At 34.0% G+C, this 15,689-nt stretch overlaps 1 protein-coding gene across 1 annotated transcript in view; it reads right to left on the bottom strand.

The window, feature by feature from the left end:
* LOC145249597 (inter-alpha-trypsin inhibitor heavy chain H3-like) overlaps positions 1-15,689 on the bottom strand; it is a 55,023-nt gene that overhangs the window by 13,687 nt on the left and 25,647 nt on the right. Inside the window, exons 6-8 of the mRNA XM_080111305.1 lie at positions 11,344-11,629; positions 4,386-4,753; positions 276-626 (exon numbers count right to left, since the gene is read on the bottom strand). Coding sequence (XP_079967431.1) covers positions 276-626; positions 4,386-4,753; positions 11,344-11,629 — 1,005 coding nt within the window. The remainder of the gene's footprint in view (positions 1-275; positions 627-4,385; positions 4,754-11,343; positions 11,630-15,689) is intronic.

Below are 15,689 nucleotides of genomic sequence, written 5' to 3'. Positions count from 1 at the left end.
ACCTAGTCCAACTGGCCCCCAAAGAATAAATATATATTTTTTAATTACAGGTATGATTCATCTATGGCGATGTTGATAAAAAAAATACTAACTTTGTGGTTCTTTTGTTTGTAATTTTTTACTTTTAGCTGGACATAAAAACACATATGCACATAAACAACTCTCCTTTCAATAGATTGAAAAAATCTACGAAAATATTTATATGGTGTTCAGAGTTAGAATATGCAGTTTCTTAATTTCTTCCGGCAAATACCGTTAAAACTAGTTGTTCATACCTTTAGAGACAATTCCAGCATTCGGTTAGTCAGTTCTTGTTTCTCTGCGGGGTTGTTCGTTGAAAGACGTTTTGCGTCCAATTGCTTAATAGTTAAATAGGCCCAGAGTTTTTCGGGCATATTCTGGATGTCTGCATTGGACAACAGTTGTTCATGTTTGTCTTTGTTAAAAATATCTTTGTATTCTGATTGAAGCGTATCGTTCAGTTCGAATGAACCTGAACTAGTGCTGCCACCAATGGACATCGACAGTTTGGACATATCTTCTTCGGTCAATTTACCAGCGACGATCATCTCGGTACCGTTGAAATATCGACGGAATTCATTAGTCGTCAAGGTATCGTTTTCAACCTATTCAAAATCAAAACAAAAAAGATTATTGAATGAAAATGAAAAAACATTCTTGATAACATAACTTACTTGTATATGTGACGGCATTCAATCTGGGGTTGGTTGAGCCGACTTCAAATGAATTCACCATATCTCGAATTAAGGCAGTTTATCCAAGTCTGTCCGCTACTGATTCATCTGCCTGCTTCAGCTATTCAGGATTCCATCGTTTCACACCAAATACGCAAGAGCCGGACATAGCTTCTAAGTCAGCTTTGGCCGTAGCCAGTCACGTCCCTAGTTGACTACCGCTCTTCAGGAACCATCTCGGTAGTCTAGGAAACTTACATTGTGTGTGGATTTTGGCGTTTGGGACGCAGGAATGCGCCAAAGACATCACCGATAGAAGACTTCTAGCCTTTAAATGTGAGCTACTCGCAAGGGCAAAGTTTCACACTCTAAGAAAAGCAGGTAGCATTTGGTATAATTGTAAAACTGCGGTTTAATCTTCGACCGAGTCATACCAAAACTGAAACGAAATCGTATTTGCTGCTCCCTTGATAAGAACTCGATATTATTATGAGATCACGATAAAGAGTAAGTGGAGAGCTTCTGTAAAAAAAAAAAAGTGGCGCTCTCACATATCTATCCATCCATAGCCTTGAGCCTGAGAGTTTTAAAATGTTCCATCCATTCCAAAGCCTTGAACCCCTGGAGGGGCATAGGCCATCCACAACTTTTGTAGATGCTTTTGTAGCGAGGAGTTCTTTTTACAGGGTGAGGGTGCTGGCACCACGCCCAACCTTCCCAGAAAGTACATACAGCGCCTCGCCTTCGCAAATGGTCACCCATTGAAGCCGAAATTATACTTTAATTTCTGTTAACTGAACAATCTGGCACTGGCCAGGTTCAACGTTTCTTAACTTCGGTGATATGGCGAGAACCGGTGGGTCAACGTGATTGCGCCGTACTCACCTATACCTCGGTATAATAACTAATGGAAAGGGTTATATATATATATATATATATATATATATATATATATATATATATATATATATATATATATATAAAATATGGCATTTATAAAATATACAACAGAATCACGCTGAGTCACCCGGTTCTCATTAGATCACTGGAGTTACACGATATTGATGCTATCCAGTACCAGATGGGTGACTATTTGGGAATACCAGGTGCTGTATGTAGGAGGACGTTGACATTCCGGTAGATCATTCACCCAACATGGCCTCTAGTTTTTTGAGTCTGGCCTGATGCTGGATCAAGTTGGTTGAGACAAAAGAATGAGATCGGCAGTATTGCAAACTAGCTTCACTTTAAACAAACTCCAAACGCATGTCGTCCATCATTTTTAGGGTGATCAGATAGTTTTCATTGTTATGATGGATGAACATTCAATTCATTTATAATTTTTGAAAAAAAAACATAAATAGATTGTTTACCACATGTAAAAAATAGGTAATCTTTGCGACATTTGCTAGCATATCATTACGACCCTAAATAGTGAAAAAGATAATCCATGGGAGTATAATACCACAAAACTGATACTACACTATCAGATCATCCTCTCCAAAAAAGAAGGAGGCAATGATTGAGAGACTGATATCATTAAAAATAAACATATGCTATACTGCCTGCCAATGTCGAAGATAATGCTTGGGGGGTATCGTGTTCAACGAACATATAACAGCGTGCACCCTCCAACAAACAAAAGAAAATGGAAGGATGGTTTGATGAAAACATAAGAGACATTACACAACGTCCTTCCAAAGGCTGAGTAATATCTGAGCTTATCAAAATAAAAAAACAGATATTAAACCGCTTTATGAATTGAACATTACAAGATAGTACAGTCAACTAAACTGAACATTAAAAGATAGTACAGTTAACAGAAGTTAAAGTATAATTTCGGCTTCAAATACCAAATCTCCATTACAACAATACAATTACTAAAAGTAAAATTATTGTTTCGACTTCAGACAGATATGAAATTTTCATTACTAACAGATAAGCATACACTTGAATGCCTAGTAGATACTATCATCGAGTGTCTAAGGTCTCTCTTTACAGAGGTGTGTCAGAACAATCTGGCATGAGGATACTCTTCCATAGAAGTAAACCCTGACCAAATATTCAAAATCACATAGTATTCGCAGCCCAAATAAGATCTCCTCACTACGGCTACCCCACAGCTTTTCCGAGGAATGGTGCACCTTCTCCAAGTGATATTACCTCAAGTAATAGCACGAAGCTGGATACTCCACCAGACTAGATAAATTCTTGTCCTGGAATCCAGTAACACCATGAGACCAACATGAAAGATATACTACAACGTATAAAAATGGTTAATTGGGGAGAAGAAAACTGTTTTTAATTTCTTTATTAACTCAGTGTTTGTGAGATAAAGAACTTTAATGGAACATTCGAATATCTATGTATCTCATATAGACTTCAAGTGTTAGCCCCAGGTCATGGGCCCCTTGATTTCTGAGAACTTCTCCTGAAGTAAAATAAAACAAAGAAAAAGTACAATTAATAAAAGTAATTGCATAATTTCGGCTTTACACTTATTCGAAATCTCCATTAGTCACAAATAGAATTACAATAGTACAATTCATAGAATTGTAATTAAATAAAAAAAAATCAATTTGCCTGCGCGATAGTGTTTATGTGAAGACGGTCCTTTTTGTTAAACTTACAATTTAAAATATATATATTAATCTGGTGAACATCAAGTTCGGCCTTTCAAAATGCCACGCAAAAAAAAAAAAATTAAACACAAATACGAAACGTTTTGTCTACTGGATACAAATAATCATTGAATTAAAAGATCATAAAATATGGCGTCGCTAATATTAGTGAAAAGGGAGAGAGCAAACAAACTGATGAGCGCGTTTGTAAGTCAGTTGCTCAACCAACAGGTCCGCCAGTAAACCTCTCACTCGTTTTTCTCTTCCTGCTAGTGAATGATGTTAATTTAAGCTGATTTTTTACTTTACTTGTATACGTTTTATATTAACGGTAAATAATTATTGTTTATCTCAAAGAAACAGTATGTTTTATATATATATATATATATATATATATATATATATATATATATATAATAAAAGTAAAACAATGAAATTACTAAATAATTTATCATGAACTGTAAACAATGATTATGCCAAATAGGCATACCAAGAGTCGTCTTTACAATACATAAAATCACATTATAAATTTATTAACTCTAGGGGCTTTCTCAAGTGAGGAGAGCTAGCCAGGTATGTATCTGACTTAAAAAGTGAGAAGTTTGCAACAGATTTTTTGGCATTTATTAGAAAGAAGGGAAAAAGGAAGTGAAAAGGGGAAAATGGGGAAAATAAAATATAGTAAAAACTAACCATTTTCTTTCGTTTTTCTTCCTTTCTTTGTCCTTTTTCTAATAAATGCTATAAAACCCCTTGTATCTTTCTCACTTTTCAAGTCAGATGCTTACCTGACTAGTCTCTTCATTTGAAAAGGCTCGTAGATGAGATTGGACTATTTATAGAGCTCTCACGTTTACAATTTCCTACAGAAATTTCTTCATCCTATTTATACTGATTCTCTCTCTCTCTATCTGTCTCTTATATATACAAATTTTTATATATATATATATATATATATATATATATATATATATATATATATATATATATAAAGAGAGAAGGGGGCATACAAACAGCCAGAGAAAGAAGAACCTTTCGTAAGTAGCATCCTCAACCAATAATATTTTACCTCAGTTGGCAAGTAGTTGAACTTAAGGTCAGCGATGAGAGCGGCCGAAATCTCATCGTAAAATCCTTTCAGTTGAATAGAAGCATCGGATCCCTCGTAGATTCTTCGAGCCACAGCGTTATTCTGAAGGGAGAGCTTCTGTAGCAGCTTGAAGTCAGCATCGAATCCAAACGACAAACCGAAGACTGGAAATTCACCATTGTTTGCCCTCTTGACGTTGCTCAAGATTGTGTCTTTATTGGTCACACCGGATGTCGCCTCACCGTCGGTTAGAAACACCACAATGCCACTTCGAGTACCATATTCAGAGTTTTGGGCTTTCTTTAACATCTGAACTCCCTCAACTAAGGCATCGTTAATGTTTGTACCTATTATTACAAAACAAAAAGGAAACAAATACTTTACTTTTTTTAACTGTTATATAGCATTTTAAATAGTTGTACTTACCTTGCGTCGCTCGGAATGGAGTAAAATCATTATAATTGTAGATTTTTAATTGATCGCATATTTTGAAACAGAAAAAGATGAGTGGTCTTAAAAATGATAACAAGTGCAGTTCCTGCCGCACACAGATAGAGAGTGTGAGTCACCTGATATCCAGCTGTAAGGTTCTGCTGGGGAAGACAATTATACAATGCAACACGATGGAGTGGGTAAATATCTCTACTGGAAAACGTGTAAAAAGTTTAATATCCTGTGTAGAAGCAAGTCTTGGGAATATATTCCAGAAAGAACAGTTGAAAATTGTTCACACACCATTCACTATGATTATGCAACGAAAAGCTGAAAAACGGAGATATTAAACCTCAAATAATAACAAAAAAAGAAGAAGCCAATGTAGCCATTGTAGAAGTTAGTGCCTCTAATAATGCCAGGTTAAACAAACAAATAATACCCCCGACAAACCCGACAAGCCGCTAAATCCCACCCTTCACGGTAGAGATCCCTAACTGTAAGAGAGCCTTCTACTCCAGTAGTTTCTTCCCCAGAACCGCTAGACTTTGGAATTCCCTTCCAGGTACCTGCTTCCCCAACTGTACTGATATGCAGAAGTTCAAGTGTAATGTGAACCGACATCTTGCTGCCCAACTCCCTACACAGTACCCCTGATGCTTATGTCCCTGATAGTAGCCCCCTACACCAAAGTAGCAATGTTCCTTGTTTTGGGTGAAAATGTAATTTAAAAAAAAGCTTAAGTTGGAGAGGATAACAAAAAACACACACGGTTTTATGGAAAAGAAACTAGAATCTTACCATCTCCACCATTCCAGTAATAATAGGAGCAACCTTAAAGAATTGCAAAACTACCAGGCAAATATATATTGTGACCTAAGTGCAAGAGTGATACAAAAATCTGCACTAAAAGGGGGGGGTAGAAGCTTAAAAAAGATGCCTGCAATAGCAAGTGAATGTCTGACATCCAGTTGGATTTCCGATCCCTAGCTAAAACGAAATAGAAAAATTTTAAAAATAAAATAAATAAAATATTGGTTGCAAGGTAAACAGTCACTAAGAACGAAAAATTATTATCTCATACAAAGAAAAAGACAAAGAGAGTAGGAGAAAACATCATCAAGAATAAAGTTCCACAAGTCTTCAGTTCTTCGAAAGAAACTAATGAAATAGGAAGATATATGAAAATGAGGTATCAAAATAGCGAAGTGACGAAGACCACTAGACCAACGAGTCAAATGAGCTGAAACAAAAGAAGAAGAGACTAAATCAGACAATTCTGACAAACACATACTAATATTTATAAAAGCGACTGAAATTAGCAACATCACGTCTGTGAGAGGGAACGAGATGGCAGAGAAAAAAAATGTGGGACCAATCAAATTAGACAGAGATTCACCAGTCCAAATATCTAAATGATGAAGACTATTACATTAACGAATCAAACGAGCTGGAACAAAGGAAACATAAAATTAATCAGACAATTCTGAAAAAAATCCATTCAATAATAATTTGATTCAAGTTAAAAATAGAAGTTTCAGGGTTTGAATTAGTTGGGTTATATGGCATGATCACGTTTACGCAGCGGCTCCTATTACATTACGAAAGTTAAGTAACGTTGAGTCAGGTCAGTACCAGATGGATTACCATTTAAGAATACCAGGCGTTATCACTTCCCTACAAGCAGTGCAAAAGCCTAACGTCGTCATCTTCTCTTGTAACAGAGCGCAGATGCGCGTATTACAGCTGTATGCAAATGATCAAGTCGTGTGCAAGGTGACGTCACGGCAAGGAAGAAGAAAAAATATTATAAAAAGAAGAACGTGGGCGCAGATAGGGGATCGCGTTAGTCAGACGTAGGTGACGTCCCAGCTGAAACGACAAATCACACGTGGCTAGAGAAGGAGGAATAAAGATGTTTTGTTCAAACCTGAAACAGCGATTTGAATGTCTTTTCTCTTCCTCTCTTTTGTTTTCTGCGACAAAGTTCACAACGGATTGTGACCCTACTTATTAACAATTATGTTACACCCTGATGGCCATACACAAGTGACTGGGCGCCGGTTATAAATTAGATATACTCATGAAACTTCTTCCTTTGGAGGAAGCTAGTTCAGTCCATATTGGGTGGATGTTGCTTCTGTGCGGTAAATTAGTTGAGTTATGATTTTATGATTATGCATGATGATAACGTTTACGAATGATGCGTCTCGTGACCATTTTCGATACCGAAATAAAATAGTTTCCAGCTAATACCTATTTCATTCTACAAAAAGTTTCCGAATTTGTAGTTTAGTGCTACAATAAAGGAAGAAATAATTATCTTTATTAAAAGATAGCTTTATGAAAAGCGCTCTAGACAAGACATGACGCCAATTGATATAAATAACTAAAAAGAACAGCATATGATTATCGAAAAGACAGAAGTTGTCTACTGACCTCAGTCTTAAAAATACCAAAATTATAAATGATAGGAAAACAGTCAGCAGGAAGAGAGTTCCACTAGCCTGCGGTTCTTGAAAAGAAGTTACCCGAATAAGAAGCTGTTTTACAACAGGATATCTAAACAGCTAATTGGTGAAGACCACTAGAGCAATGAGTCAAACGAACTGGAACAAAAGAAGCAGAGACTAGATTAGACACTTCAGAAGAACACATGCTATAATAATATCTATAGAAAAGATTGATACTATCAACATCATTTTTTTTTCTTTCTGATTCTAAAATTTCACTTTTATATCACCTGTTATTCAGCTGTTAATCAATTAATCAATAACAAAAAAATCAACTAAAAAGAAGAAGCAGGAAGTGAGAGTCAAAAAGAAAAGGAGAAAGGAAAAGAAAAGAAAAAGGAAGGAAGAGGGGTGTAAAGACAGGAGAATGGCATAAGAGGGGTCAGTGTATTTACATTACATTACTATAATGGATGGGGTGGGGTGGAGATAATATGTCAAGTAAAGATGCGTATGACATGACATGTTGATGACTGAAAGCGAATAAAAAGGGTGGGCGGGAAAAGTGACAGGTCAGCATAAAAGATTGCTATCAACAAACTTCCACATCGATGCCCATGTCTAGAACTTAGCAAGACAAATACATATACATACGCAGATATACGTGTAACTCGGCAGAAATGACTGACCTAGTGGACTTGTATATTTTGTATAATATCACTAAGCATGTTGAGGTGAACATTATTGGTGTCTATAGGGATGATTGTCTTATGGTAGTAAATAACTTAGGAGATTTAAAAGAATTAATCTTAAGGTCGACATTAACTCAAATCTAAAAGTAGTGCACTTCCTTGACGTTACTTTCAATCTGATAAAACAATCTTATAAACCATATAGAAAGGACAATGCTAATCTATTATACGTTTACCCTACAAATATCTGTGCATGATGTTGCCAAGCTAATCAAAAACTTTGATTGCAGTAAAGCTACTGGCGCCGACGGCATTCCAATTATAGTGCTTCAACCAGAACTAGAACCCATAAAATTACAAAGTTATTCAAGCGTTGTCTAAACAGAAAATGCTTCCTAACACCTTGGAAAATCTCATCAGTATGCCCTGTATTTAAGAGTTCAGGTGATCACTCATCTCCCTCTCAGTACAGATCAATAAGTGTCTCCTGTGCATCATGAGTAAACTGCTGGAATCTGTGTTAAATAAAGAAACAGTCAACCATCTCAGCAAAAACAACCTTCTTAATGGCATGCAATATGGTTTCCGTTTTGCTAGATCTACAGTAGATGTGCTTGCAGTTATATCTCATAATAGGATTAGCAAATCTCTCGACGGAAGCTTCCTCTCTAAGGCAATCACTCTTGTCATATCAAAGGCCTTTGATAGAGTATGGGATAAAGGTTTACTTTACAAGATCTCCAGCTACGATGTAGATGCAAATGTCTTTTCAATTATTGAATCATTTCTCTCTGATAGGTTCATAAAAGTAGTAGTTGATGGGCAGAAATCAGAAGCTCACAGTATTAATGCTGGAGTCCCTCGGGGGTCCATCCTGGGCCCAACTCTTTTCCTGATCTAAATTAATGATCTTCCAAATCACACCCTTACATCATTCATAGACATTTATGTTGATGACACTACTATCTATGGTAGCACATCTAAGACCGTAAACGACCAAGTTCTCCCCGATTCTCTCTCCTCTGACCTTGATCAAGTGGTACAATGGGGAAAGAGGTGGCTTGTTACTTTTAATGCATCTAAAACAAAGCTTTTATCTTTACATCATTAACGCTGTGATCTCCATCTGGCATCAATTGAAATGAATTGCTTTCGTCTTGGGAAGGCTTCGTGTTTTGACAAGCTTCTGGGCTTGGCCTTTACTCCTGATCTGAAATGGAACACATACATCAAATCCGTTGCCAAGGCCGCTGGAAAAATGGTGGTATCCTTCTATCGATTCAGTAGATATCTCACTACTGATGCAATTCTCTATCTATATAAGAGCCAGGTACGTCCAAGGATGGAGTACTGTTGTCACATCTGGGCAGGAGCTGCTAGAAAGGACTTATCCTGCCTTGATAGAGTTTAAAATAGACTTCGTAGCCTCGTAGGAACTGTTCTTTTGTCTTCCCTGCAACCTCTTTCACAGAAGAGATGTTGCGAGTTTTTCTCTGCTTTATCGTTATTTTCATGGCAAGTGCTCGACTGAGCTCCAATCTATGGCCCCCCTCGCCAAACTTTCACAAGAAACACCTGTCTAGCAGAAAACACTATCAAAAATTTCCCTCCACTCTTCATCCGTGCATAAACCTAAATGTAGATTCCATGAGCAAAGCTTCTTTCTTAGAAATGCACGCCTGTGGAACAGTCTTCCGTTTTCCTGCTTTGACTACAATATAGTTGTCTTCAAGTCTAACGTACACAAGTTTTTCATGAGTCGTTCCATATAAGTTAACAAATTTACCAAATTTCTATTACTAACAATTACTATAGTGTCCAATTTCTACTGTACACTCTGTAACCCTTATCCTCGAGTGGTCTCTTGGCTTTGATAAGTAGTGAGGCCTGTGTAAAAAAATACATGTCAAACCACCCAAAATTGGTGACTAAATATATCTCGAAATCTATTAGTAAAGGAATTAGTGACAACTCATCTAACAAAGAAATATTCAATGCCTATAAAAACTTTTATAATAAAGCCCTTAAAGATGGCTGGTATATAAAAAAAAAACACTCAAATAAAGTATACCGCGACATCATCAAATAAAAATAACTCTAACAATAGGAAAAGGAAAATCATTTGGTTCATCATTCTCTATAACCTTATGGTTAAATCTAACATAGGAAAAAAATTATCAATCTTATAAAACTACATTTTTCATCAGAGAACATTCTCCATACAATTTTTAACAAAAACACTCTCAAACTAAGTTATAGTTGTAGCAATAACCTTGAGAAAATTATTAAAAAAAAACACAATAGGAAAATATTAAATAAAAACTGAGAGACAAACATATCTGAACTCTACAGCACTAGATCCTGTAATTGTTTAAACAAACCTGAATGCCCACTTGGACGAAATCGTTTAGTCAAATCTGTAGTATACAAAGCAATCATCACAACTGAGGAAGATTCCCATATGAGTAAATACTATTTGGTATGGCCGGTTACACTTTCAAAGAAAGGTTCTCCGGTCATAAATGTTCATCTAACAACTCAGAATACAAGAACATATACGTGTCTATAAAGGTTCATTGAATTCGTACTTTTACATAAAGTCATCTTGGTTTTTACATGCATATTTGTATAAGTACCTGTATTTGTCCTGCTAGGTTTTAAACATGTATAAATATTGATATGTGGAAGCTTGAGGACAGTAATCTTTTTGCTGACCTGTCACTTTTCCCACTCACACTTTTTAATTCGCCTTCCGTCTGTCTATATAAATAAAAATATCATATATATATATATATATATATATATATATATATATATATATATATAAATAAGGGGTATATATTTATATATATATATATATATATCCTCGTTGTTGAATATTGTTACGTCATCTGATTATGACTTAATAAGTAATTATTTCTCTTCTATTTAAATGTTAGTTACCGGTGGCTGAAAAAAATAACACTACTCCGTAAAGCCAAAGTTGACTTTGTTGACAAGGTTCGAATCCCTCGGTCAGCAGTAATTGTCATTTTCTGCACTGACAATTATGTAAGCATGAAACACTAATGCCTGTGGATATATTGTTAATATCTATCTAGAAAATATTACAGATATAAATATATATATATATATATATATATATATATATATATATATATATATATATATATAAACGTTAAAACATTGTGAGAATAGAATCCAAGTTGAGAACAGTAGTCAAAACAATACCAATAATATAAATTATCAATCCACATCTAAAAAATTTGAAAACATAATCGCGTTTCTATTCAATCTGTTTTTCGTGAAGAAAAACGCATTAATCTAGAAAAAGAGATGAAAAACAAGAACAAGTCTTACCTCCAGTGGCCCGTAAGTTCTTGACCCAGCTGAGCGCGTTGAGAAATATTTGCTTCCTATAAACTTGCATCTTCGGTTTCCATAGGTTTACACCAGAACTGAATCGAATGATGTTGAAGCGATCACCCTCGTTCAAGTCCTTCAAGATTTTCAACATGGCTACCTTGAGTTGGTTAATTTTTGTGCCACTCATTGAACCGCTTGTGTCAATAATAAAGAGGATGTCTTTTGGAAGGGCTTCGAACCCCTTCGGAGCGAAAAAGTGAACGAAATAACCATTGACTGCCTACAAAAAATATCAAATACGTTTATTTTTCTAATTGTCTTTGTAAAATGGAGAATATTGTAATTTATTTCTGAAAATGTATTTTTAACTCAATGCTGGAGGTTCGACAAAAAAAGTTTTGAAAAGCAGCGCAAGAATGAAGTAATAGAAATATGTAAAGCAATTGTGAATAATGAGTTTGCATTTCAACTTCTCTACGCGTTATACATCTTTCCAAACAAAGATTTTATTTGTTATAGACCATCCTTATGTATGATTACGTTTTTCTGTTAATTTCAGTATTATATAACCAGTAGTTTTAGAGTTTATTGGTTAAATATTTACACAGACATTTTCATACATACGTCTTATGTTATATTTATATAGATTAAGCTAAATATATTATATTGCTAATAACACGCAAGAAAAGCAATGAATGATAATTGGCAAACTATCTCGAAATATTAGTCTTTTAACATATCTAAGATTAAATGAAGTTTATGTGTAATACCATGTAATCTTGTAAGTGTTTACACTTTTTCAAATTCTAATTCATTGGAATATCAATTGTTATTTTTAATCTCATTGTCCTATTAAACCGGGGATTTTTTTTTATTATGCAATTTTGTTCTGAAATCTTGGGATTACAATCGATAAAGAATACTATTTTTTTTTTTCAATAACGTAGCGGAATATTTCTTTCCTGTAAGTTTACCTTATTTTCTATTTGCTGTAGATAAATACATTACCATCATCGTTGACGTGGTCGTTGCCATCATCATCATCATCATCATCATCATCATAGATTTAATGTTCGTTCTATCTGCTGGCATGTGTTGGAGGCTTTTAGTACTGACTTCGAAACCTATCTCTGGCCAGGTCATTATTTATCCCTCTTAAATCCACCCTTATTACTTACTCCCATGTCTTCCTTGGCCTTCTGCTGCTAGCTAACTATTGCTATTTTGAATGAACTCCTCCGACGCAATATCTAATGTAAATACAGCTTCCTATTCGAGTAACTTGTTTCCAAGAAGTGCAGGCTTGTAGAACTCTCCTCCCTCTGATAGTTTTCTACTATCTTAATTTTTACAAGACTAAAGCTATTAGGCATCGTCTATCTTCATGATAATCATCTTTCGTTCGTGTTAAATACTTACGCTAAGTGCTCAGGGGAGATTTTTATGAAACAAAAAGAAAAAACAAAAAAAAATCATAATTAAGAAAAGAAAAAATAGAAAAAATAGATCGTATAGAAAAAGTTGTCTATGTGTGTGAAGTCGTTTCCTATGGACTTCGAAACGGCTGGGCGATTTTTTGTTTCGAAATTTCACGTAAGCGTATGTGTATGGAAGTGTTCTTAGATATGTTTTATATAGGAATGATACCGATAAGTATCAGAAGTCTATAGCAGAAAAAATCTCACCAAAGAAGGAACAGTCCAATTTTGACCAAAGTTAACACCTTTATACAATCTAACATCATAAGTGCATTTTAGAAGTTTTACCACTGCGCGAGCAGAAAGAACCAGCGTATAAAATCAGCAATATGTTCTTTGGAAAAACGGAGGCGTATTCAAAACGAACATTTCATTTTAGAGCACTGATGAACCATGATACTTGACTTTTTCATTTTAAATTTTAATTCAAGTTATCATATAAAATATTTTTTATCAAATCAACAATAAGTTCGTCACAGAGCAATGTAGACTACAACGTATTATGGGTTAAGTCACCGCGGGGAAAGCATGTGAAGCCCACCACTTTTTTTATCAGTTTCAAGAATTCAAATAAAACAAATTATTAGCGTATCATCATTGTTAAAACGATTTATAATATTTTATTTTATTTATTTATATTTTATATTTATTTATATTTTATAATTTTTATTTCGGATGATTCTAAATCGTGTATTTTTCAGCGCCCCTTATAACATTACAAATAGAACTTAAACAAAAACACCAAGTTCATGTATTATATATATATATATATATATATATATATATATATATATATATATTAATTTTACGAGGAACATACATATATATATATATATATATATATATATATATATATATAAAGAGAGAGAGAGTAAACTTTTACTACAAGAACATAATTGTAGACATAGGTTAACCCTCTCACTCCTATAATAATTAATACACATAATCTCAATCAATACATTACATAACAAAGACACACTCATTTAATTTCTGTTACACACCTATATTTGAATTTCGACAGACATATTTTTCCCAGAAAGAATATTTACTGCGTTCATATCTTTTAAAAACATATTAACGACTATATGACGTTATTAAAAATCTTCCTCTCTAACAACACAAGCTCCCCTCCTTTTTTAAATGTCCAACGTCCTCTTCCTTTTCTGAAATAGAACAGCATCGCACTTTGCACATGAAAAAAACTATTCAAATATTTGTACTGGTGTTTTTGTTTTCCTTAATCTCATTCATCCAGATGAAGTCTCGAAATAAAGACGAAACGTTGATGAACACATAACCCGATTTATTCCTTTTTTATTTTCTCTATTTTGTTGGAATACTATTTCCATTATTCTCATCATATATATATATATAAACCTCGTAAAATTCATTGAATATCCTTAATCTTGAATAATAGCAGCTTCTTTTATTATTGAGCACACTGCAATGTTTGATTATTACCCATAAATATGAAAAAGATAAACGTTCACACATCTCTAGAAACGATTCCGATTAATAGCAAATAGGATACCCTTTTTATCCTTTCTAAAATAAGGGGCTAGTATCGCCTGGCGGAGTCTGAATTATTCATAACTAATTAACTGAAACATTGATATGATTGTGTAGCGATATTAAAAGATGTTTATTTTAATATGAATAAAAAGTATACACGAATCTATATGTGTGCGTGTCTGTGTTTGTGTGTTGTATATGTATATATATGTGTGTGTATGTGTGTGTGTGTTTCTCTGTGTGTGTGTGTGTGTGTGTGTGCATGTGCGTGTGTGTGTGTGTGTATTAGGAATTCAATATAGACTCTTTAAATAAAAAATTACAGAAATTTATTATTCGGCAAGGAATAAAAAAATCTATAAACTTAAAAAACTTTTTAAAATTTTGTAAGTTTCTGTATTACTTGTTGAATAACAAATCGTTGTGCTTTCTAATTTACATATTGAATTACTTATACTAATGCTCTATCTGGAGTATTGAGTTTCTTCGTCTGGTTATGATTGTTATGCTTTCTTTAAATTTACAGAATTATTTAATACGTATATTTGAATTTTTTATTCATATATATATATACATATATATATATATATATACATACATATATATATATATATATATATATATATATATAAATACCTTGAAGTTATCTTACAGTTGTTGCGAAAATTTAGAGATGATAATTAAGGCACATAGTAAACAATAAAAAAGTAGACACCATGACAGAAATAAAAACAACACTAGCAGAAATAATAATAATAATAATAATAATAATAACAAACCAACCCCAGACAAGAACAACCATACCATAAATAAAAATACTAATAACGAACAAGATAAATGCAATTGTAGACACCGTACACTTTGCCCAGTCCAAAATAAATGTCTACCAAAAAGCGTAGTTTATCAAGCAACAATATTTACGAAAGAAAACCCGAATAACAAGAAATATTACATAGGCATGACTTCCTTAGATTTCAAAACCCGATACTATGACCACAAAAGCACATTCAAAAATAAAAAAACACCGTATAAAAACAACACTAGCGAATAAATACTGGGAACTCAAAGAAAGCGGACATTCGCCGGTAGTCGAATGGAAAATAATGAGACAAGCTACCACATGCAGACATTTAGACGACCCATGTAAATTATGCCTCCATGAAAAATTTTCTATCCCGTACTTTAAAGAACCTCAAAATCTATTAAACTGTAGGCGGGAAATAGCAAAGAACTGTGTTCACAAAATAAAACTTACTCTAGGATAGCGATACAAAATAGCTTTAAAACAAACAACTAAATAAATTAAATAAACATGAATATACATAAACGATCACACACATATATGTATAT

The sequence above is a fragment of the Euprymna scolopes genome, chromosome 28 (assembly GCF_053919585.1).
Source record: "Euprymna scolopes isolate OS-2025 chromosome 28, ASM5391958v1, whole genome shotgun sequence".
NCBI classification, from domain to species: domain Eukaryota; kingdom Metazoa; phylum Mollusca; class Cephalopoda; order Sepiida; family Sepiolidae; genus Euprymna; species Euprymna scolopes.
The sequence above is the reverse complement of the archived record's forward strand: the minus strand, read 5'-3'. Positions and strand labels throughout refer to the sequence as shown.